The sequence below is a fragment of the Halichondria panicea genome, chromosome 6 (assembly GCF_963675165.1).
Source record: "Halichondria panicea chromosome 6, odHalPani1.1, whole genome shotgun sequence".
NCBI classification, from domain to species: Eukaryota; Metazoa; Porifera; class Demospongiae; order Suberitida; family Halichondriidae; genus Halichondria; species Halichondria panicea.
In genome coordinates, this window is record NC_087382.1 from 5,228,555 (window position 1) to 5,253,566 (window position 25,012).

Here is a 25,012-nt window from a genome sequence, read left to right on the forward strand (position 1 = left end):
ATTTTTGACAACACTCTGCTACAATTTTTACCAATAATATTCGTATTCAAGAATTACTCAAGAAGAACAATACATGGCTAAAAATAGAGAAAGAAAATACTGTGCTAATAAATTAATTATGGCATATTGTACTGTGGTCAATTTTAGATCTGTATATGGCATACAAAGGCAGTTGGGGTTAGCCCTGGCCCAGAGTGCATCATGATATGGCTAGTTGTGGGTTCAGCTGACCTAATTAAATTTAATTAAGGTCATTATTATATTGTTTGGATGCACAACCAAAAGTACCGAGATTACGCCCACGTCTGAAGTTACGTCCACCATACACTATAGATCTATAGTACCGTATAAGTAAACAACAATTGAACGAGACAAAGTGCAAACAACAATTATAATTATAGTGCAGCATAATAAAGTTACTAAACAGGCTGTTCTTTAACGAGTCTACAAATGTCCCTGACAACTTCTAAGTCGCTGTGGATCTTAATGCACCCTCTCAGCAGGTATCGATAAGTGTCTTTGCGATTGGGCTCCCCACGGCCACAGTTGATCTCCTGCCATTTCAGAAGCATCTGATATCCTTTTGTGTGAGCGACGGTGAATCGAATGTCGGTTTCAATGTTCTCCAAGTGTACTCTTGTCAGTCCAAGATAGTCGGCATACGTGGACCAGCTGTGCAGGTGCTGGGAGATGGGCAGTAGATGATCGTGGGAGCACGGCCTGTCCAGTTCTTGAATAGAGATTCCAACTTTTCTTGCCATGTTGTCGATTTGGACATCTGTACCTACATGTATAGAACAAAAACTTATAACACGTCCACTGACTACATAAATGAAGGTAGTATATCGAAAGACATGCCAATACAGTACAATCAATCTGCTATAGCTATCAATTAAGGCTTACAGTCAATGGCCGATGGTTGCATTGGCGTACTCAACCAGACAGTGTGACTTGGCTTGAGATCCCCATCTAGATCAAAATCTTCAGAACAGCGCCACAGTTTTGTCGATACATGCATATCAGCAAAATGGCGTTTGCCTTGTTGTGTTGCTCCTTCGTGTGGGCAGAAGATGCTAATGACTGGCTTGTCGTTGTTGTAGTGAAGTGCATCAGAAGCAGCATCTACACCTTCAAGGACACTGGATCTAACTAGAGGACACACGTTCGGAAGCACACGTGGTCGGGCTTTGACATGGACTTCAATACAAGAGAACGAATCAATGAGAGTGACTGAACCAGGTTCTTTAGGCAGTCGAAATTTGACACAGTTCCTGGCAAGAAGAACTGGCTCTCCAGAAGGAAGACACACTTGCCACCCACACTTCTTCATTAGGAACACCACCAAACAACAGAAGACCCCACATCGAATACAGCCACTGACGAATCGGATCAGAAGAGGATCAGCTGAGGAAGTGAATACACGATGGTGCTCTAACTCAGAGGGTGGAACAGATCTGAGGAGACTGGGCATGAGAAACTCCACTTGAGAGAAGGAGCAATCAATTTGACCAAGTAGTGGGATGGTGATAGGGGCTATTATCAGAAGCTCCATCATGATTGCTATCATATCGGCAGGTGTGAAGATGCCATCTTCGTAATGCTTCTGGAACTCTTTCGATTCGAGCATATCAATAGTGACAATGCCTCGATCACTGAACTTTAGCCATTTCGCAGCCTTGGCAGAAGTAGAATGAGGGCATGTAACATCCCTCAGGGAGACAGCATATTCAGTGAGCTCACTGACCTTGTCTAGTGGGACTTGAGGATCCACAAACACAGTGTCGGGCAGGATGTGTGGGTAGTAGTGGACAATGCACATGTCATTGAAGTAATCGAGCGCAGCATCCAATGCAGATGGATCAAATCCAAGCTGTTGAGCCAAAGCGATGCACTCACTCTTACTAAGTATACCTCTTTTCATGATATCGCAGAGCTTTTGTAGAGCTAATTCCAAGATGAACCACCACAGGGGAACTTTGAGGTCGAAAGTAGGTGAGTTTTCCACTGCTTTTCGAATTTCTTTGGCAACCTCTTGTGCATTTTTGTCACGACTGCAAGCATTGACGGCAAATATCACATGTTTCAATGGCAGATTGCTGTAGATGACTTCTTGTTTCAGTTCAAGAGGCAAAGCATCAAGCAAAGCTTGGTTTTTCTCGTCAATAACTTCTTGATCTTTGATTTCGTCGAAGAAAGTGCCCACAAAGATGGGGCGTGGTGTGTGCCCATCCTTCTTGCAGGAGAGAAAGGATCGCAGTAAACTCATGTTGGTTTCCAGATACGAGAGGTGAGATTGATATGTGTCTGTGTATACATTTTTCCCAGGATATTGTACAAACAGAATAAAATCTATAACACGAATGTACAGCATATTTCTGTTCCTCTTACTTCATCCAGTGATGAGCAATAGCACTGTATTCTACAGCAACATGTGTTATTACTTCCTATAATATATGGTAGCAGTTATGAGTCCTCTAAAGTTGGTCTATAACATTATTCTAGCACAACAACACTATTCTTCTGTTCTCCCTTCTATATACAGTAGACTCTCGCTATTCCGGCTCCCTGAAGTACGGCCACCTAGATATACTGGCCATTTGGCTTGGCACGGAATGCTAGCTATATGTTTACTGCACAAAACTCACCCTGAAGTACGGCCACTCACTATTCCGGTTACCGGCCAGTGCTGGCTGTCCCAAACAAGGTTTTCAATGTAATTTTATACGTGTATTACGGCCGGATATGACGTTTTAGGTGTGGTTTAGCAAATAAATTGAATTATGATTCATTATCCTACATTATCCTGTAGCAGCCAAAAGAGCATAATAACTGCTGATGAGCAAGAGTTTGAAGTAGACAAAACAATAAACGCCCATTTCGAATAAGCGCCCATCTACAGATGCTGCTAGGAAATAAACGCCCGGGTGTTTAATCAAGTAAATACGGTACATGATTTTCTAAGCAAGTACATGATTTTCTAAGTTGGATAGAACACTTCCTATAGCCAATAAGATTGCAGTATTTATGGCAAACATGATCTAAATGTATATAGTTATAAGACATCTAAGAAACTGCCGGGTAGCCTGATTTAGAAGCAAAAGGACATATATAATGTATATATAGTGTCCTTAAAGGGAAGGTACCATGAAAAAATAAAGTTTTATTTTTTTGCCTTAAAATGTTCTTTGTGGGGTATAAAATAGCCCTGAGACAAAAAAATATTTTTCTGAAAATTAACTTTTCAGAGAAACAGGACTGTAGAAACACAATTTCTGGCTTAAAATTTTGCTTCCTGTTGTGGTCAAATGTGGGCGCGGTCAAACGTGACGTCAGAGTAGGCATTTGTGCTGCATGTAAAATGTATTCTGTGTGTGTTGAGTGTGTTGCAGCTGGTTGCTCCTTTACATCTAGCAGTCATACAGTTCTCTCAGTTGAAATATGAGTGGGAAAAACAAGTCCTATTTACCAGAGCTCACTGAAAAGCAACAGAATCCTGTTTCTGTGTACAGTGAAAACTCACAGATATGACCTCCCTTGCTGCTCAGTTTGGGATCCAAAAGAGGAAGAAGCTGAAATCTGAGGTCTGGAGCCATTCTAACTGTTTTCTATAAGGCAGTTATTCAGAAATAAACTGCCATATTGTCCTGTAAAAAGAGAGGCCCTGAGATCAGAGTCATGGAATGGAGAGATAGCCCTATAGAGAAGTGCCCGGTCGGCCACTGTATACGGAAAAGCGAGAACGGAGACAGGTTAATAGCTTCTGTTTTTGTTCAATCATGTATAATTATAATACCTCGCTGCAGTTGATACTTGATGCTTTACAAGAGACAACCTCTCTATACCGTGACTCCTGCATGTAGACCCGGCATGCAACTGAGACTCCTGATCAGACTACATATGCATGCAGTACCTCTCTTCCTATTTTCATGTTGGAAACAACTTCAGCAAGGGTCTCATTGTCATGCAAAGACCAGTGAAACTAAAACTTGACGTGTTAATAATGTAAAGATTACCGATAGTAACTCAAACCCCATCTAAATTATAAATTATAACTACCAAGGATGTCGATATTTAGTGTGAAGTGCTTGGACTCATGCATGGTGACTCTCCCCCTGTTGTTAAATCCCATACAACCTAATTTTGAGCCCAGCATCTTCTTCTCCTAAACGTTTGTCGCGACATTGACAAAAACGTAACTTTTAAATTGTCTCAAGAGTAATACACGTAATACAGGTTGAGTCAATAATCCTGCATGTAAAGAAGAAGGAAATTTGTTACGAATCGCAGCTATACTGCATGCACAGCTTGGTAGAACAACTCGTATAATTATATGTCTTCCAAGCCAGCCCCAGCACAACCGACTAGTTAAGAAAGTTATACCTTTCGCACTGATAAACTTACTGGTGTATACTTCATTCTCATCTGCCTCACCATATCTGTGTTTGTGGGCAGTGTACGCCATCTGTAGCACCCACATATCAAGGATCAAATCCATCACACTGATTCTCTATTGGTATATACATTTCTACACAACGTACTACCGCATGCATTCACACCTGACACACTCAATTGCATGACTGTATACTTATACATATAGACCTAGTCTATATACTAATTAGTCAATTAACATTTCCTATCCTGCCTTCATTGTCACCATCATCATCACCACTCGAACTAGCATGGGAAGGCTTTCTCGCTCATACAGATATGGCTCCACAGCGCTTGTTTTATCTTCACTGCAGCTTTTTTCATGCTCAACAGATGAGAAGGAGTAGGAAAAACTCAACTGGCTTGAAAATCATAGCTAAAATCACATGTGTCTGTCAGTCAGACTCATGCAGCCACCAGTATGCATCAATTCAATGTTTACTAGTACCTACTCTGACGTCACGTTTGACCGCGCCCACATTTGACCTCAACAGGAAGTAAAATTTTAAGCCTTTCTTAACAATCCTGTTCCTCAGAAACTTTAATTTAAAAAAAAATTTTTTTGCATCAAGGTTATTTTATATCTCACAAAGAACATTTTAAGGCAAAAAAATAATACTTTATTTTTTCATGGTACCTTCCCTTTAATAGAGAGGCATCCTCTAGTGTCCTGCACGGGAGGGTCCGTTATGGGAGGTTGCACTGCATGTAATAGTTATATAGACATCTATAAGAAACTGCCGGGTAGCCTGATTTAGAAGCAACAACCAACGCAAAGAAAATGGTTGATGGGTGTGGGCTATGAACTTAAAGCCAAAGTAGCCTTGTCCCCAGGTCGAGCTGTCTCTATAATAACGCCAACTATATAGGACTGCATAATTATGGGCATGTCTAGTAAATTAACGTCTCTATGTTTTAATGCATGATAGAGAAATGACAAAGAAATATGATCATAGATGTCCAATAGTATGCTATCTATGTCTAGGTAGATCGAGCTAAATCAAAGTTCATTGCCTGCAGCAACTGGTAGGACCCTATACTGATGTAGGGAACCCTTTTTTCACCACTGGAGTTTACAACTTGGACTTCTGCTCATTGAGGGAGGCCTTCTTGGTTGACACAGCTTGATATAGCTACCACCTAGATCTAATACCTATATAGATAGCTTACTTAGCTTTCTTCAAGAGTAACACAGAGCTATTTTTGTGATTATGGCAGCTCATTGGAATTTGTCAAATCTGAAACTACACGCATATGCAATCTTTACCAGGCCTAGTTGGTGACCTAGCGTTATTTTAGAGACAAAAACAACCCAGCCTGGGGACGAGGCTACGTCAAAAACACATGCAGCGCTTGGACCAAAGAAGTTCCTGAGCATCTGTATAGAAGATTCTCTTTCTCCTGTGTCTAGAATCAAGGCTATAGAGAGCATTATAATGAGTATGAAGTATTTGAGCAGTTATTGATGCTTAATCAGTGACCCAAACACTGGAATTTTTCAAGTGTTGACATCACCACGGCTACGGCATACATAATCCTATACGTGATTTATAGTTCAAAATAATGAATACTGAATAGACGAATTGTTACAAAAAAATGTTCTCATTACCTTGTTTTCTACGTGACTGCTCAGATTCATCAGATTTCCCTCTCAGCTGCTTATCAATGCATGCAAGTTCTGTCTCCAGATAATGTTTTCGTTCATCAGAGGGTGAGCTCTGTAGCTCCCGTAGCAACTCACCCATTCTCTACAATGAGATATCATTGAGACGAGGATAAGAGTTATAATGTAAAAGGTGAATGAGGTCAGAGTTCAAGTGGTTGCCAGCTTCGGAGGAGTGAGGACACAAATAACCTTATAATTATAGGCATTAATCATAATCTTTTAATGCCATTCTTGGATACGCCCACTCATGTGACCAAAGCTGATTGCCACATGAGTGGGTGTGACCAATATGCAGAGTTATAAGTGTGGAAGGTTAATTTTCCCACTCCTGGTAAAGCTTTATACATGCAGCTCTTTTCTGGCTCAGGCTATCCTAGCGCTTTAGTGCAAGGTTTGTGCAAACAGATGATGCTACATGTACCGTATAGCGGGTATATTTCGAGGGTATAAATTCTCGCGGAAATGCTTTTCATTTTTGTGGAATAGCAGCCTTTTTACAGCGGTTATAAATGCTCACCATACATGCTTATAATCCACGAAAACCACGAACATTTATACCCTCGAAATATACGGTATATACGCGTGACTCTGAAGATACGTATGCAACATGCAGCCTTCACTGTGATAACTCCAGAAAGAAGCATTAGGTTGCAAATCCACGAAAATAAAGAGAATGGCTAAAAGCCTATAATATTATAGAAGAGCTGTTAGTTTTCATCGTTGAGCAGTTACAGCTGGTAACATTAAATTTTATCAATCATGCAAACAGATGATATCAATTAAAGTGAGGAATGTAATTTGTTATGCAGACATGTAAATAGATGCTACAATGAATAACGTATCAAGTGAACACATGTAACGTCATTATACGGCTGTTTACAACTTACCGATAGCTAATCAGTCAATGGAAGAAAATACACGAAACAACCAAGTAAAACGGAACCTCTCAAAATGTACATCATTGATGAAATTTATTGTAGCAATTAAATGCTATCAACTAAATTGAGGTATTTTCTGGTATGTACAGTTACAGATGCCACAATGAAGTACACGTCAACTTCAGACGAGAACAATAAATCATAGATGCATAGTTCCAACAATAATAAATGTAGCCCTATGAGGTATCATTAGTAGACAGATGCTACAATGAATAATGTATCAAGTGAACACATGTAACGTCATTTTCTACAGCTGTTTACAACTTACCGAATTTATCTAATCAGTCAGTGGCACATGTGAGGGAAGAGAATAGAACACATGAAACAACTAAAATTCATCAAAGTACAGCGGAACCAATATGTAAATGTATTAAATCAAATTGCAGCTATACATCGAAGAATCTATTTTCTCAGATACACTGAATAAATCCCACAAGCACACGAGTTCGTTATGCTACAAGGTATGCTTTGCTTCAGTCAAAAGTGCTAGATTGTTACTTCAATCCAATCTTGATTATTCAATGTTAGATTGAAAAATAAGGCCTCCTTCATAGGCCTAGAAAATAACAAGGAGAGGAAGTTGGTGTGGAGACGAGGATAAGAGCTAAACATTTTATTGTAAAAGGTAGATGAGGTCAGAGTTCAAGTGGTTGCCAGCTTCGGAGGAGTGAGGACACAGATAACCTTATATAGGCATTAATCATTAATGCGGATATGCCCACTCATGTGACCAAAGCTGATTGCCATATGAGTGGGTGTGACTAATATGCAGAGTTATAAGTGTGGAAGGTTAATTTTCCCACTCCTGATACTTGCAGCTCTTTTCTGGCTCAGGCTACCCTAGCGCTTTAGTGCAAGGTTTGTGCAAACAGATGATGCTACATGTACTGTATAGCGGGTATACTTCGAGGGTATAAATTCTCGCGGAAATGCCTTTCATTTTTGTGGAATAGCAGCCTTTTTGCAGCGGTTATAAATGTTTGCCATTCATGCTTATAATCCACGAAAACCACGAACATTTATACCCTCAAAATATACGGTATATACGCGCGACTCTGAAGATACGTATGCAACATGCAGCCTTCACTGTGATAACTCCAGAAAGAAGCATTAGGTTGCAAATCCACGAATATAAAGAGAATGGCTAAAAGCCTATAATATTATAGAAGAGCTGTTAGTTTTCATCGTTGAGCAGTTACAGCTGGTAACATAAAATTTTTATCAATTATGCAAACAGATGGTATCAATTAAAGTGAGGAATGTAATTTCTTATGCAGACATGTAAATAGGTGCTACAATGAATAACGTATCAAGTGAACACATGTAACGTTATTTTCTACAGCTGTTTACAACTTACCATTCCACCATTCTAATCAGTCAGTGGCACATGTGAGGGAAGAAAATATATGAAACAACCAAGTAAAGCGGAACCTCTCAAAATGTACATCATTAATGAAATTTATTGTAGCAATTAAATGCTATCAACTAAATTGAGGTATTATCTGGTATGTACAGTTACATATGCCACAATGAAGTACACGTCAACTTCAGACGAGAACAATAAATCATAGATGCATAGTTCCAACAATAAATAGCCCTATAATTATGTGGTATCATTAGTGTAGATAGATGCTACAATGAATAACGTATCAAGTGAACACATGTAACATCATTTTGCTACAGCTGTTTACAACTTACCGATAGCTTTTTCTAATCAGTCAGTGGCACATGTGAGGGAAGAGAATAGAACACATGAAACAACTAAAACTCATCAAAGTACAGCGGAACCTCTCAATTAATAATCAATATGTAGATGTATTAAATCAAATTGCAGCTATACATCGAGGAATATATTTTCTCAGACACGTAGCAAGATGTTACACTGAAAAATCCCACAAGCACACGAGTTCGTTATGCTACAAGGTATGCTTTGCTTCAGTCAAAAGTGCTAGATTTTTACTTCGATTATCTTCCATGTTTGATCGAAAAATAAGGCCTCCTCCACAGGCCTAGAAATTAACAAGGAGAGGAATTTGGTGTGGAGACGAGGATAAGAGCTAAACATTAATTTTTATTGTAAAAGGTGGATGAGGTCAGAGTTCAAGTGGTTGCCAGCTTCGGAGGAGTGAGGACAAAAATAACCTTATATAGGCATTAATCATGACCTTTTCTTGGATCTCATGTGACTAAAGCTGATTGCCACATGAGTGGGTGTGTCCAATATACCGAGTTATAAGTGTGAAAGGTTAATGTTGTCCACTCCTGGTAAAGCTTTCTTTATACATGCAGCTCTTTTCTGGCTCAGGATATCAAAATATAGCTAGCGCTTTAGTGCAAGGTTTGTGTGAACAGATGATACATGTACCGTATATAGCGGGTACCGTATATGCTTGATCAGGAGCCGCGGCTACTAAATGTTTCATTTTGCTGGAAGAGGAGGCTACAATTCAAGAGAGGCCACTGTTCAAGAGCGGCGTTTATTAGCTCCAGATAATTTAGTTTGTCATCAAAAGTTGTTTTCACCTGCATAAACTTGAACTCTGCCATGAGAAAGTCTTTGTGAAGCACTAACAAGCTGCTACTTGTAGCTACGTACATGTAGCTAGCTGCTAGTAATAATTTTTTTGGCTGCCACGTGCAGAAATGCTAGAGTCAAAGTTCACTGAGGCTACTATTTGAGAGCGGCTACTAAATGTTTCATTTTGCTAGCAAGGGAGGCTACTATTTGAGTGCGGCCTTTATACAAGAGCGGCCTCTGATCGAGCATACACGGTATATTTCGAGGGTATAAATTCTCACGGAAATGCCTTTCGTAATTTTGTGGAATAGCAACAGCGGTTATAAATGTTCACGGTACATGCTTAATCCGCAAAAACCACGAACATTTATACCCTCGAAATATACCCGCTATACGTATACACACGATTCTGAAGATACGTACTGCAACATGCAGCTTTCACTGTGATAACTCCAGAAAGAAGCATTAGTTTGTAAATCCACAAATATTATAGAGAATGGCTAAAAACCTATATAGAAGAGCTGTTAGTTTTCATCGTTGAGCAGTTACAGCAGAGCTGGTAAATTAAGTTTTATCAGTTATGCAGACAATTATTAGCGATTAAACTGAGAAGTCTAATTTCTCATGCAGACATGTAATTAGACGCTACAATGTATAACGTATCAAGTAAACACATGTAACGTCATTTTCTACAGCTGTTTACAACTTACCATTCGCTTATACTAATCAGTCAGTGGCACATGTGAGGGAAGAAAATACATGAAACAACCAAGTAAAGTGGAACCTCTCAAATTAAATTGTAGCCATTACATGGTATCAACTAAAATGAAGTATTTTCTGGTATGTACAGTTACAGATGCCACAACAAAGTATATGTCAACTTCAGACGAGAACAATATAGATCATGGATGCATAGTTCCACAACAATAAATGTAGCCCTATGTGTGGTATCATTAGTGTAGATAAATGCTACAATGAATAATGTATCTTGAACACATGTAACGTCATTTTCTACAGCTGTTTACAACTTACATAACGTCTCTAATCAGTCAGTGGCACATGTGAGGGAAGAGAATAGAACACATGAAACAACTAAAACTCATCAAAGTACAGCGGAACCTCTCAATTAATAATGTAATCAATGTAATCAATGTACCGTAATTTATCGGAAAGCAAAAATTGGAAATTGTCCGGGTATAATTGAAACAGATTTTTATAGAGCATGCAATTAGAACAAGCAAGCAGCTGCATGCGAGCTAGCTAAGTTTAATAGAACAGTGTGCGACTGAATAGTTGCACTATAGCTAGCTACTCAAAGCTATCTATAACTGCAGCACTCTAAGTCTTTCTTGCCGTCTATGAAGAATGTAACTCAACTTTTCAAGGTATTGTCAGGATATTTAATTAAAGCACAGGATGTCCGTTGTATTAGAACAAATGAATGAAAATTGCCCAAAAGAGTGTCCGATAATTTAGAAGATATACGGTAATTAATTAACAAATAGCAGCTATACATCGAGGAATCTATTTTAATTCTTAGACATGTAGCAGGATGCTATATACACTGAATAATCCCACCACGAGTTCGTTATGCTATACAAGGTATGCTTTGCTTTGGTCAAAAGTACTAGATTGTTACTTCAATCCAATCTGATTATCTTCAATGTTAGAATGAAGCATAGAGATGATTTTGCCTCATTAACAAGAAGAAGAAGTGGGCGTGGGGACGAGGCTTTAAGAAAAGGGTGGATGAGGTCAAATTTAAAGTTGCCGTTGATTCTAGGTTTAATTTTGTCCACTCCTGATATACATGCAGATCTACTCTGATTGTTGTAGCTATTAAATAGCTATAGCGCTTTAGTGGAAGGCTAACACGAATAGAAAGTTTGTGTGAACAGATGATGCTATACACACGATTCTGAAGATACGTACTGCATGTACATGACATGATTGCTGCTCTAAACCACACCCAATTCAGTAAAGTCCAGGAACAAGCTATAGTCCGTCTAGCTAGGCTACAGCAGCCCTGTCCTGTATCCGTCCCTAAAGAAAACCTCTGAAAAGAGGACAAATGCTCTGCTCCCAAACTGTCCTTCATTCGGAGGTTGCACTCTTTAATAGTTTCTGAGATTTTTACGCAGTTATAGATACTACAAATAAGTACACCTCAACTTTGGACGAGAGAACACAATGTTAATATCTTCTATTGCTGCTTACAACTCAGTTACCCGACGAACCGTGTATAGTGCGTATATTTCGAGGGTATATAATTGCGGTTTTCGCTGATTAAGCATGCATACTGCAAAGGCTGCTGTTCCGCGAAACTTCTTTATTTCCGCAAAAGTTTATATACCCTCGAAATAATTATATCTACAAAAAGTACAACACCTCAACTTTAGACGTAAGAACACACTGATCTTCTATTGCTGCTAATATACGACTTACCCAAAGCTGCTGACGCTTCGACTATTCAGTCAGTGGCACATCACATGTGAGGAAAGAGAATAGAATACATGAACGAACTCTGATCCATGAAAGGACAGTAATTGATTCTCTAAACACGTTACACAGGTAGGCCATGACTACGAGCATAGATTACTGACAGTTCTATCTATGGTACGAGTGACTATAGATCTATCAAACGTATCTACACTGACCAATCATGTCAAACCTATAGTACATGCAGTATCATAATGACATGAACATATCACAGTATCATAATGACCTTCTGAATAGTCTATTCTGATAATAAATATTAATCAGCTCACCTCATCCTCGGAGTTAGAGTACCCTTCTTCCATTGCTTCAGTCGCCATTGTCTTGACTGAAAATAGTTTATTGTTCTTCTAGATTCTTAGGGGGCGGGGCTGGTGGTCAGAAGGTTCCCCCTCTAGCTCTTTGGCTCTTGAGCTCAGCTCAGCAAAGGTGGGTGTTTGAGTGAATAAGAACATAGATAGAAAGTGTAGACAGAACAAGATCATATAAATGGTATGGCCAAGAGGGTCAGTGACTCATCCTATCAGTATGGAGAATGAAAAATTTTTTTTGTAAGAGGCTCACAATACGTGTTGGCCAACACGCTGGGAACTTCTCACGACGTGCTCTGAACTGCAACCTCGCGATGTGTTCTCACTACACGCAGCGAGAACACTTGATGTGTACCTATATAGCCATGCATGTGACGTGGCTGCAATGTTTGAGGTGGATACTAGATACTCTTAGACCATTCCAGCTGATACTCAAGTTTCTGGTCCACCGCATTATTGCTATACTATTATACTACGCATGCGCACAATGGTGTGATAACTATATATAGATAATTATAATAAATTATTCATTTGCAAAAAATTTATAATGAATGATTCTTATAGCAATTTCGCTACCTTGCCCGATTCACGTGCAGATTTCTGCAACACTGACCTCAACTTTGGCCTTTTTTCCCCATTGGTGACCCAATCCAATACCCCATCATGCATGGCAGTGAAATCCCTCCCCTTTTCACATAATGGTGAACCCCGGTTACATGGCATCAATTTTAGCAACTTGGCAACTCCATAATTATTTAGTCAATAGCAGGTAAAGGGGCAATGACAATCATGACAAACGTGTCCCACCCGCATGGAACTGATTCTGCTATATATGCTGTAAAAGACAGAATAAGAATTTATTTGTAGCCTGCCATTCTAGGTACATGCACTCCTGCTCAGCACCACCATACTCAGCATTAAAGTAAGAGATGGATTACAACATGTGAGGTGAAAAGCAAAGAATGCATGACATTGTAATAGTGAGAAGTTTAGGTTTTAGAATGCAACTCTGAATTTGCTGTTGTTAATTTTCTCCTTTTCATACTGGCATTCAGACAGAGAGCTGCATGCCATTCTAGCATAAGTACCTGCTCAACCCCATCGTACTCAGTATATACAGAATCGAAAAATCAGATTGATCGAGAATCAGTATCCGCCATTGTTTTGCTCATGTGATTTTGTTCTTACTACGCGGTGTGTGGATTTGATTGGGAACCCATCGCATGACTCAGTTCAGGACACGTCGTGAGCAGCTCAGAACGTGTTTTGTGAGCCTCCTCATTCAGCAATCCATACGCGCGTGGTAGGAAAGACGCAACACACGTAAGACAAAGACTGCCAGCAATTTTTCAAGTCAGTGCATGAAGCCGCTCAGTCTGCACATAGTCAAAGGTCAATGAGTGCTTGTCTGAATCCTTTTGTTGAATTACGAATGCAAACAAGAATTCATTGACTTTTTACTTTGTGCAGACTGAACACACTTGAAAAATTGCTTTGCCCTCGATTTGTTTTTCCTCTACTGCGTGCATTGAACTTGCTTGCTGCAAACAGTTAATTGTGCCAGTGTATATATATAGCTAGCTATAGTTTGTTATTGTGTGCTACATGTAATTCGCTTGAAAAAAGATCGATGCTCATGGAGCACTGATTCACCTCGTGAATTGAGCAGCGGAAAATGGTACCGTAATGACAATTATGAGGAATATGATCGTGAATCTATAAAGCAACGACTATATATTAATTTATTTTATCGCCTTCGAAGATCGCCTATACAAGCTTAAGTCTATATAGCTATAGCTTCAACTATACTGTCTCATTATATAGCAGTCCTTGAAACGTTCACTCAAACAGCTCATTTTTGTGTCCACACACAAACGGACAATCACTCTACCCTATATAGGCCTGCTGCGCATGCACGGGGTAATTATGATAATTATCTTGTCATACAATCAAAGTAAATAACTCCATGCAGGTCCATAAATTATGTGCATGCAAATACTTTATTTATAGCGTGTGTACATAAGTATAATTTATATACATTATAATCACACCATTTCATTTGATACACTTATAAGAAACCCCCCCCCCTCTGTTCACATGTTTCAAAGTATACACAATAATAAAGCAGTAAAGCAGACAGTGCATACAACTATTGTGAGCATGTACAACAGTGTAGGCGATACTCTAAATACAAACTACTGAGCTGCACACATAAAGAAAATATATTGTGGTGGATGAAACATAAAGTGCCTGTAACTACAATTAACAGACGAGTTTTGGTTACAAATTGTAGGCTACATAAATGGGGTCGACTTCGTCAGCAAGGAAAGAGTCTCTGAGGTGAATGCGTTGCTTCTCTCCTCTGGAGTTGATGGGGATGGTTCCGGGGTCCACGACTACCACGATGCCAGTGACCAGCTGTTGCTCTTCCAATAGTGCCGTGGTGATGACAGGCACAATGTCCAGTGCTTCTCTCTCCTCTCCCGACAGCTCAGCCACCACCACCAGCAGGCGATTGGACGAGAATACAGCACTGTATGCGAGTGGGTGTATAAGTGAGGGGGTGTATGTGAGTGTATGTGAGTGTATGGGCATGCATGTCTTAGTACAGTCATGTTATGAAGTACTTCTTTTTAATTTTTGTTGACATAATTATTTTAGCACACATTCATAACTACATATGTACTGTACGTTTTGTTTATGCGTGGCCACATACATGTACTACTTGTATAGGAGTTAGCTCACCTTCCAACAACATTCTTGTGACTGCGGACCACAGAAGCTTCAATATCAGCAGGGTGGTATCGGAACCCTCTAATGTTCAGAGCCTCATCCAACGCCCCCACCACATACACACTGTCGTAGTTAGCTGAAGGGAGGAGGGTGTAGTGATACAATAGTATACTGTGCATATAGCACAGATATACAGCTAGGGACGTAGCCACACTGTACACTCAACCGATTGCCTATTTGATTTCTATAGTACCAAAAGCTATGAAAAGTAGCAATCCAATGGCAGAGGTCTATGCTCTATTAACACATGCAATCTATTTGTATGTGAGCTTGACAGCTGATAATTTGCGGAGAATCTCACCTCCCTGCCTGTCAGTCTTCTCTGACTTCATCATAAAGCCGAGGTAGCCAGTACGGGCGTAGTGGACACTGGTGTCCCCTCCACCCTGCACTACTGTCTTGAAGTGCTCCCGAGACAAGGCATCATTGATCTCATCCTTGAGCCCGTAATAACCACTGCCATTGTGAGGACTGCTCACCCAAATCTATAATTGATTATACATGTACTGCAACTCGTATATAGCCGTACATGTAGGGCATATACATGGTTGTACTTTCATCACACAGAGTACATGTACAAGTAAGTACAATAATTAACACACTGTCATAATTATACATGTATGTACACTTCTAACTGCCTATAGAAATCTGCTACTCCATTCGATCACACCCACATAAAGAACACCCACCTCTCCCAGGTCCGTGTGGGCACAAGGAATTTTTGTATCTGGGTGGACAATGGTCAACTTCACATCAGGGAGAATCTGGGGATCAGTCAGCATAATTATTTCGTGATATTTATACAACGCAAATCTAATATTGTACGTGTACATGCACATGTGTTTACGGGGATATACATGTACATGTATTATTGACCTTTTCTATTAAAGGTACATGTACATGATGATGCATGTAAATGTGTATGTCTACGTGTGTGTGTGTGTGTGTGTGTGTGTGTGTGTGTGTGCGTGATGACTGACCTTCCCACACTCCATTAAACAGACACTGTGAGGAGCCCCCCTCTCTAGCACAGTCACCCTATCCACTCTCAGAGCACGCTGGTCCACATACACACTGGACGGCTCGGGGTGCTGGGGACCTACAGGGTGGGGGGAGCGCATCGTATAATCTGAAAAATAGTTGTGAACGTACATGTACCTACATGTATACCATAATAGCAAGACTCAGTCTGACTGCAATGAAATATGAGTACTAATGCTGATTGATATTGCTATCCCTGTTATATATGATAATGAATCAAAGCTAGTTGCTTTAAATATAGCAATAGTAAGTAGAGACCTGCAAACAGCAGATAATTACACACAGAATTGCCACCGCAGCTCCACCAACATAAAAGTCACTATAATTACACATACACACATACGTGACCCCACCTTGTAGACAGATGACAGAGTTGACTCGACAGCCAAACGAAGCACTGACTGTATGTGACGCTAGTCCGAGGGGGCTAAACAAGGCAGCAAAGGACGAGAGGAGGGAGGTCCTGGGTCGCTCCTCACTCACCACCACACACGTACGAACCACCGACAGGTCAATGCCCCGAGTCTGGAGAGAGAGAGAGAGAGAGAGAAGAGTCAACGTGTTAATTCTGTACAACCACGTCATGAATATCTCTAGCATACTGCATGCATGCAGTTAACATGAACTCTTTCTACCTTTAATGACTCTGTGCTGCTGCCCAACTCTCTACAGCAGATGTCAATGGTGGCATAGGAAACGTATGTGTCTCGAACTGTGTGTACGTGTGTGCGCACAGGGTACAAATAAAAGCAATACATGTATAGAGCATACAATATGATTATCATCACACAAAGCAGTGTGCTGTGCTTAGTCAGCAGAGGTCATCATAACTCTCTCACCTTTGTTGTTGCTGACCACGGACAACCAGAGGATAGGGTTCAGCTCGAGGTCGTACGGGCTGATCAAGAAAGTGTGGTGACCAGCATACACTCTGAAGGGGAAAATGATCCGAGAGTAAAATGTAACATGATCTACCAAATTTTTAGCCATACCATTAGGCTTTAAAAATAATTCGTTGCATAAATGGTGTAATGCATGTACATGTAACACAGACTATACATGCTCAGTTCATAAATAACTCCGCGGTATCTGAGAAGTACGTGTACTGCAACAGGTGCAAGATTAGGTACTTGTAGCTCACCCAGACATAGCCCAGAGCAGTAGCCCCAGGCCAGAGTAAGGGTCCAGACACAGGGTCACCTCTCTTGAGGGGTACAGCTCACAGATGTGCTTGTGGGCCCGACACATGCCCATGATCGCAGCATGGGATACCTGTCATAGCAGCACTCAAGGTAACAGCATGTAGTGTGTATATTCAATGTTAGTAACACATACACGTGTGCATGTACGTGTACATACAGTCTGTATTGTACAACAAATTTAGCTTGAGCGCACATCAATACTTTTCCCAAGCTGTACTTTATGTATATATACACAGAAGGTAAAACAATGTACATCAGCAATTCGACCGCAAATAGACTACTGCTAATGATGCATGTAGCTACATACATGTACAACCAACAGATCAACAAGTAAATGTCCAGCATTTACGGATAGTCGGCACGTATACATACGTAGTAGTGATACATGCATGCACGTACACGTGTACAATAATTAGCGTACCTTGACCCCTGACAGGACTCCAGTGGTGGAGACACTGAAATCAAGGTAGGCTATCAGTTCTGCGGTGGGTGGTTTGTAGTACTTCTCTATCTTCTTCTTGGGTAGGTCATCAGTGACCATCAGGGGAGGGATGGTCTTAAAGTCAAGCATCGGAGCAGCCTCCTTCGACTTGAGGATTCTGTAGTATATACACAAAACACAAATAAGTAAATTAGTTTGTAGCTTAACATTACTTTCATACTCTATACTGCAAAAGAAAATGTAGCATAAGACTCTGTAAGTCCTGAGGAATGTCTTTCACTAAACTTAATTTATGGGACCAGTCCAGTATAACTGTTGTATTTAAGGGAAGGCTAGAGCTATACGGTTAGACAATTAACTATAGCTAAAAACTTTACTACATGTACGTGGAAGCATGATCGAGTTATATCAGTTTACAAAAGCTTACCGTTCACTATAGTGCATGAACACAAGCTTGTAAGACATGCAGACTCACTTGAGGACAATGTTGGACGAGAGTATGGCTCGAGAGTTACTGATCTGCAGAGTCAGCTTAATGGTGGGCAGACTACCAGGGAGGTTGGTCATGAGGGGGGGTCGGATAATGACAGGGACCATCCCCACGTACAGGCAGCCATAGAACGCTGCGATGAGCTCAATACCAGGTGGGTAGAGGAGGGCAATGTGGTCACTAGAGTTGAGCCGAAGCTTGTCCAAGATGAAGGCACCGATACGTTCAGCACGCTTGTGGAGATTGATGCAGTTCATGGCTCGCAAAGAGTGGCCCTGAAAAGAAACAAGGAGGACGATTAAAACAAAGACTATACAATGCCATTAAAACAGACTGCTACGTAAGATGTATAAACAACGTAGAACAGCAGTAGAAATTGTAGTATAAGTACTGTACTAGTATTGATCATGGGAGATTTGGGGCTGTGCAGAAGTTAATATCGAAATTATGTTGTAATACTACATGCACTTCTCACCCTATTGTCTAGTAGACTGTTGTCTGGCTGAGTCTGTGCCCTCCAGCGGAGGACCTCCCCAAGATTCTGGAACTTGCCAGCTCCGTCACCATCGTCATAAGGGAGGTTGAACGCCTGGCCGGTTATGTCAGCCACTCGACCCGTCACCAGATCTCCTATCAACTGGGCGGCTCCGGTCACAGCTACATGTACAAGGGGGTGTGGTCATACGAGTGCTTCATCTAGTGCGCTAATCTGAGATGCTCGCAGAACATTTGTTAAAGCAAAACGAAGCATAACATTCTACACATCTCAAATTCCAATTAAAAACATGTATAGTACTGAGTACATGAATATGCATTCGTAAAGATCAGCTAAAACCTGTAGTATAGGCAGCTTCAACTGTACATGTACATGATGCATAAGGACACAGACCTAAAAGCCTCAATGCATGCATGTACATACACACAACCAATATTCTTTACAGCCAAGTATTGTAAAACCTACTCACATGAGTGAGGCTTGGGTACTGGGAGGTTGGTGACACACTGGTAGGGACACATCAACAAGTTGACCAGATGCAGTGAGCCCTCTAGCTCTATAAACCTCTGTCTTGCCTCGTGGACTTGTACCAACCCTCCGGCCCACGAGGCAGTTGTCCATTACCAACCAATACAATGCCGTACAAGTTGACGCCGTGGATACTCTCAACGGCTGGGACAACACTGTTCATCCAGGTGGACGCTTCTTCATCGGTACAGTTGGGCTTCTGTTCCACCACTCTCTCAAAAAATAATGCTGATTCAGCAATAATTATGCACATAATCTTCAGTGCGGCCTGGAATCGAGGCTAATCCCTTTAATTATTGCTGACTGTGCATAATTGTTGCTGAATCAGCATTAATTTTTGCAAAATATTTGTCCAAGTGGTTTTTTGCAATTTACTATTATAGTATTTGCCCTAAACTTCCTAGTGAGCTGCAAAGGGCAGTATGTAAACAATACAAAGAGCATAGTTAAAACATTATCTATGGTTAAATGTTCAGTCATGTTTGCATATCTATCAATTCGTCTTTTACTCCAGGCCAGTCATGACTTTTGTCTCTATATTCTCCTTGTCACTGTCACTGGTCTTCGCTGTCCGAGTTCAATTCAATTTCTGGCTCTTTCGTTTCAGCAATCTCTCTGCAAATGGACCAGAAGTACACCCTGGTCCACAGCCACAGTAATAATGGCTGTATCCCACTGCTGCTAACGTTTAGAAATGCTTAAAAACTCGCTATTACGTGGCAAATAACGGTGAGATTAATTAACCTGTTGCTCGTTAATGTTGCTCGTTAATGTTGGATGTTCAGAAATAATTTATGAGTAATATTACAGGTTTATTCCACTTGCTAGGTATACTAAATAAGCTGGGTAGGTTAGCTGAGCTTCTCTACAGTGGGGTAAGCATATACAGTGGTCTGTTCAGGCAATTCCTGATAAAAAAAAATTATTTGACCTGTAATAATAGCGTATTTTTCGTACCACACAGAATACAAGTACGACTGATTTGGACGATGCTTGGAATGTATTGAGGAGGACGTCTGTTAGATGTAATACACAAATGTGGCTTATTGTGTGCTCACATCTCTCCGACTAGTACTATTTTGTGGTTTTTTATACAGCATTTTCAACGATGCATTTCTAGACTCTCAATGGATCGACACGAAAAACAATTACATACAGATGTTCATCAATCCTATAAGATAGCACTGAACATGTTCAAATTCATCTCATACCTTTGCAACAATTTGTCAGTTCAGTTTGCTGTGGCATGTAAATTTGTCTAAATATGTTTGTGTTGAAGTTTCTAAGCAAAGCCACATGGCGGCTTTGTGGCTATATTTAGTTCCTGCCATGTGTAATAGATTGGTGCAGGAAGCAGGAAACAAACTGCAAAGGGAAGAGAGTTATAAAAAAATGCTACTTTTGCGCAAGCAATTGTGAATAGCTCATTATATATTCATAAAACTTCACGTAGGAGCATGCGCTGGAACCATTGCGGTTCGACTGTTCAGAAGAGAGAACACAATGTTAATATCTTCTATTGCTGCTTATCTGATCCATGAAAGGACAGTAATTGATTCTCTATACACGTACACAGGTAGGTCATGACTACGAGCATATAGTACTGACAGTTCTATCTATGGTACGAGTGACTATAGATCGGTAGATCCACATCCACACTGACCAATCATGATCGAACCAGTGCATGCAGTATCAAAATTATGACATGAACATAGTCTATTCTGATATAATTATTAATCAGCTCACCTTATTAACAGAGAACCCTTCTTTAGTCGCCATTGTCTCAACCATAGTGTCTCAACTGAAAGTAGATTCTTAGGGGGGCGGGGCTAGTGGTCAGAAGGTTCCCCTCTTTGGCTCCAGAGGAGGTCCGACAACAGTGCGCCTGAGCTTTCTGAAGCAACGCTCTTTAGTAAAAAAAGGATCATTATGCCGATTCAGCAAAAAGCTAAAGAAGATAAATGTCACACAAAGTTAATTTTGGCAGGCTGCTGAATAAAATGCAATGTGCGCTACAAGTTCTATACCAGACACTTCAGTTGACATTGCCATTAATAATGAGGTAAACGTCTCTGTGCTGAACATAGGTGTACAATTCACATACAGAATTCCAAGCTTTTCAGTAATTGAAGTTGAACTGCACTGAGGCAAGGAACATTTCAGTTTGAACATTTAGATGGATCTGTACGTGTGTATGATGGATTCTTGAGATCAGACCAGAGCTTTCCAGACCCTTCTAGACCGTCTACCACCCCTTTTGCTATCACTATTAAAGACCATTGTTTTGTTGATGTAAGTTGCTTCCCAATTTTGTTGTACTGGCGCATACTCAAATACTATGTACTTCTCTTACAGGTTGAAGAGTTTTGTAAAGTTGTGTATGTATACGACACCTAAAGGCTTTTGACAAGCTTGGTTTTCTAATCGTATGAGATTGGCTACTTAATGATGGAAACTGTGACGATGATACTGATAGTAGTGTGTGTGACAGAATATCTAGTGAAGAGTTTGCATCCCAAGAAGAAGACACTTAAGAGAGCTATGTTCCATTTAAATGCATAGGTGTCACTCGTGATACGGAGTATCAGAACATTCTCCATGAAGTTAAGGATATAATTAAAAGTGGTGACATTGTTCCAGTGAAGATGAAACCTGAGCCAGAGAATATTGTTGATCCTGAGGCAATTTCTTTTCAGTGCCTTCATAATGGGGTTTGGCGGACAATTGGTTATGTTGTTTCTGAAATTTGTGAGGAAGTACACACAGCTATCAAACAAGGGGACATATTAGTAGTCGAGTTCGTGTGGGTAAAGTTCAAGCTTTGGAAGAAACAGCCTGGCTATTATGCTTGTATTGGAGTCACTCGGAGAGGAGAATGGTCGATAAAGGTTAAAAGATGTTGTAGCACCTTTACTTGAACTGCAACTTGCAATAATTGTATGGTCATCATCTGTCACAGTTGTTAATTTTGAACGTATGACATTGGATAATTAACGCATGCAAATGACGTATGAATACAAGGTAAAGAATACATAATAGCAATAATACGTCCTCGAAAGTTAGACATACGAGTGTTCGGAGATGTAATTGGGAATATTAGGTGGTGGCGGCAGCTCTTCTGGTGGATTGTGAAAAATTGCTGTTTTGTGTGATGGAAGGGAGGACTTCCCACTTGAAAACGTAGAAGTGGCCATCGATTCAGCTCTCGGGACTCTAGGCATTTTTCTAGGTGATTGTGTGGATGGAATGTCAAAATCAGGTCTGTCACCCTCATAGAAGCGGTCGTGGTTGGAGGTATAATAAAAATACGGCAGATCGGGGTCATTCCGTTTCTCATACTGTTATAGGTCTCTTCGTGCCTATTGCTTTCGCCAAGTTGTACATCACATTGGTTCCACCACCACGATCCAATTGCACCATAGCCTCAAGAGAGAGAATTAGATAATCGGAAGGATAAACTCTTTCATAATAAAGAAGAGCATATTTCTGGAACAGCTTAGTCACCACACCGATCTGTTCTTCTCGACAGAGCTCTGATATTGTCTGACCAGTGCCTGATAAAACACAATTGTTCATCATTGGGCAAGAAGAGTTTGTTTTATTGGTCAAATTGTATTCAGCCTTGGCATTGTCAGGAGAGGAGAAACGGTTTTGCAGCTCCCTCTGAACAGTGTTTCGACAGGCATCAGCTAGCTACAGTAGATGAGATAGAAAATTCACCATTATTTTTATGATACTAACATCTAGTAGCAGTTTACCTGTGCGTACTGTTTCCATGTTTACAAAAAGAAATTCAGAGGCATATTTCCAAAACTGATGTTTTCTTCCAAATGCTTGCATGCACTGCACTGCTTTTGCTGAATCAGCATAATGATCTTTTTTTTTTACTAAAGAGCGTTGCTTCAGAAAGCTCAGGCGCACTGTTGTCGGACCTCCTCTGCTTTGGCTCTATGAGCTCAGCTCAGCAAATGTAGTCTCGCACCAGCCCCGATTAAAAAATGTTTTCTACCTAGCGTTCAAATAGAAAACATCCGGGGCTGGCTGTGCGAGACTACAGCAAATGTTGGTGTAGAAGTGAATAAGTGTAGATCTAGAACAAAGAAATGTAGATCTAGATCATATAAATAGTATGGCCAAGAGGGTCAGTGACTAATCCTATCAGTATGGAGTATGGAAAATGTTGTTTGTAAGAGGCTCACAGTACTAGCTGTGGCCCAACACGTTGGGAGCTTCTCACGACGTGTTCTGAGTTGCAGTGCAGCGAGAACACAAGTGTTCTCGCTTGATGTGTACCTATAGCCATGCATGTGACGTGGCTGCAATGTTTGAGGTGGATACTACTCAGTTAGTTTCTTAGACCATTCCGCAAAATAATAAGTACTACGAATAAAATTCTCGTAACAATTTTGCTACCTCGCCCGATTCATGCATGTGCAGATTTCTGCAACACTGATCTCAACTTTGCCGAGCCCTTTTTTTCCTCATTGATAACTCACACCCAGTACCCCAGTGAAACCCCTCCCCTTTTTCACATAATTGCCGGAATAAACAGGTGATTCTTGATGTTTTCAGTGACCTGAAACTACTCTTGGAACTGCAGGACGACACCTGTGTCAGGACATGATGACGTTGGTACCAAACTGTACCATACACCCTGACGTCTCGGGGATGCTGGAACCTTAACAAAGGCAAACCTCGCTTACACGGTATCAATTTTAGCAACTTGGTGCGCTCTTCATAACATTTCTGATGCAGTGCACGCATGCATGCAGTGCAGTGCAGGGCATACAGTATGAGTCAATAGTAGGTAAAAGGTTAATGACAATCATTACAAACGTTTCCCACCCGCATGGAACCGATCTGCTACGCTGTATTGGTTTGTCTAGCATGCAGACACAATTGTAGCCTGCCATTCTAAGTAAATGTACTCTTGCTCAGCGATAAAGTTAGATACGGATTAAAACATGTGAGGGAAAAGTACAAGCTAATAGTGAGAGGTTCAGGTTTCAGAATGCATCAAGAGTGTAACCACGGTAAGAATTAATGGTTTATGTCCACAATGTATTTTGGGTGAAAAAGGCAACTATTGAATACAAATGGGTTGTTTACAGTACACTCCATCTCAATTTTAATGCTGTTTTGAGTAAAATCTGCCCTAACCTACCTGAGTATGCACTTATAAGAAAATCTCCTCTCCCCCCTCCGTTCATATGCTTTCAAAGTATACACAATAATTATATTAAATAATAAAGCAGTAAAGCAGACAGTGCATACAACTATTGTGAGCATGTACAACAGTGTAGGCAATACTCTAAATACAAACTACTGAGCTGCACACATAAAGAAAATATATTTTGGTGGATGAAACATAAAGTGCCTGTAACTACAATTAACTGACAAGTTTTGGTTACAAATTGTAGGCTACATAAATGGGGTCGACTTCGTCAGCAAGGAAAGAGTCTCTGAGGTGAATGCGTTACTTCTCTCCTCTGGAGTTGATGGGAATGGTTCCGGGGTCCACGACTACCACGATGCCAGTGACCAGCTGTTGCTCTTCCAATAGTGCCGTGGTGATGACAGGCACAATGTCCAGTGCTTCTCTCTCCTCTCCCGACAGATCAGCATGCATGCATGTGAGTGCATGTGTATTCATTTGGTATACA

At 40.6% G+C, this 25,012-nt stretch overlaps 2 protein-coding genes and 1 long non-coding RNA gene across 3 annotated transcripts; 1 reads left to right on the forward strand and 2 right to left on the reverse strand.

The window, feature by feature from the left end:
• Positions 1 to 372: 372 nt before the first annotated feature.
• Positions 373 to 3,113, reverse strand: LOC135337775 (uncharacterized). Its single transcript, XM_064533761.1, has 2 exons — positions 904 to 3,113; positions 373 to 784 (listed from the first exon to the last, which is right to left on the reverse strand). Exons 1-2 carry the CDS (start codon positions 2,369 to 2,371, stop codon positions 420 to 422), a joined length of 1,833 nt encoding a protein of 610 aa, XP_064389831.1. The 5' UTR covers positions 2,372 to 3,113; the 3' UTR covers positions 373 to 419.
• Positions 3,114 to 14,457: 11,344 nt separating this feature from the next.
• On the reverse strand, positions 14,458 to 21,203 carry LOC135337773 (disco-interacting protein 2 homolog C-like). Its single transcript, XM_064533759.1, is given in 15 exon segments — positions 14,458 to 14,890; positions 15,103 to 15,226; positions 15,452 to 15,635; positions 15,840 to 15,914; positions 16,131 to 16,249; positions 16,545 to 16,716; positions 16,827 to 16,903; positions 17,031 to 17,122; positions 17,333 to 17,463; positions 17,815 to 17,992; positions 18,311 to 18,600; positions 18,801 to 18,982; positions 19,291 to 19,413; positions 19,416 to 19,964; positions 21,096 to 21,203. Coding segments are annotated over 14 exon segments (2,187 nt in total). The 5' UTR covers positions 19,603 to 19,964; positions 21,096 to 21,203; the 3' UTR covers positions 14,458 to 14,637.
• An 11-nt stretch (positions 21,204 to 21,214) lies between these two features.
• Positions 21,215 to 23,162, forward strand: LOC135337776 (uncharacterized). The gene is made up of 2 exons (XR_010395319.1): positions 21,215 to 21,641; positions 21,705 to 23,162. It is a non-coding gene; the product is annotated as an uncharacterized LOC135337776 (long non-coding RNA).
• The last annotated feature ends 1,850 nt before the right edge of the window (positions 23,163 to 25,012 follow it).

What these genes read in the sequence shown, in the direction of transcription:
- LOC135337775 (XM_064533761.1), bottom strand. Translation starts at nt 2,371, where the DNA reads ATGCTGTACATTCGTGTTATAGATTTTATTCTGTTTGTACAATATCCT. An exon ending in GCAACCATCGGCCATTGACT is followed by an intron (nt 785 to 903) that starts GTAAGCCTTAAT and finishes CTATACATGTAG; the next exon opens with GTACAGATGTCCAAATCGAC.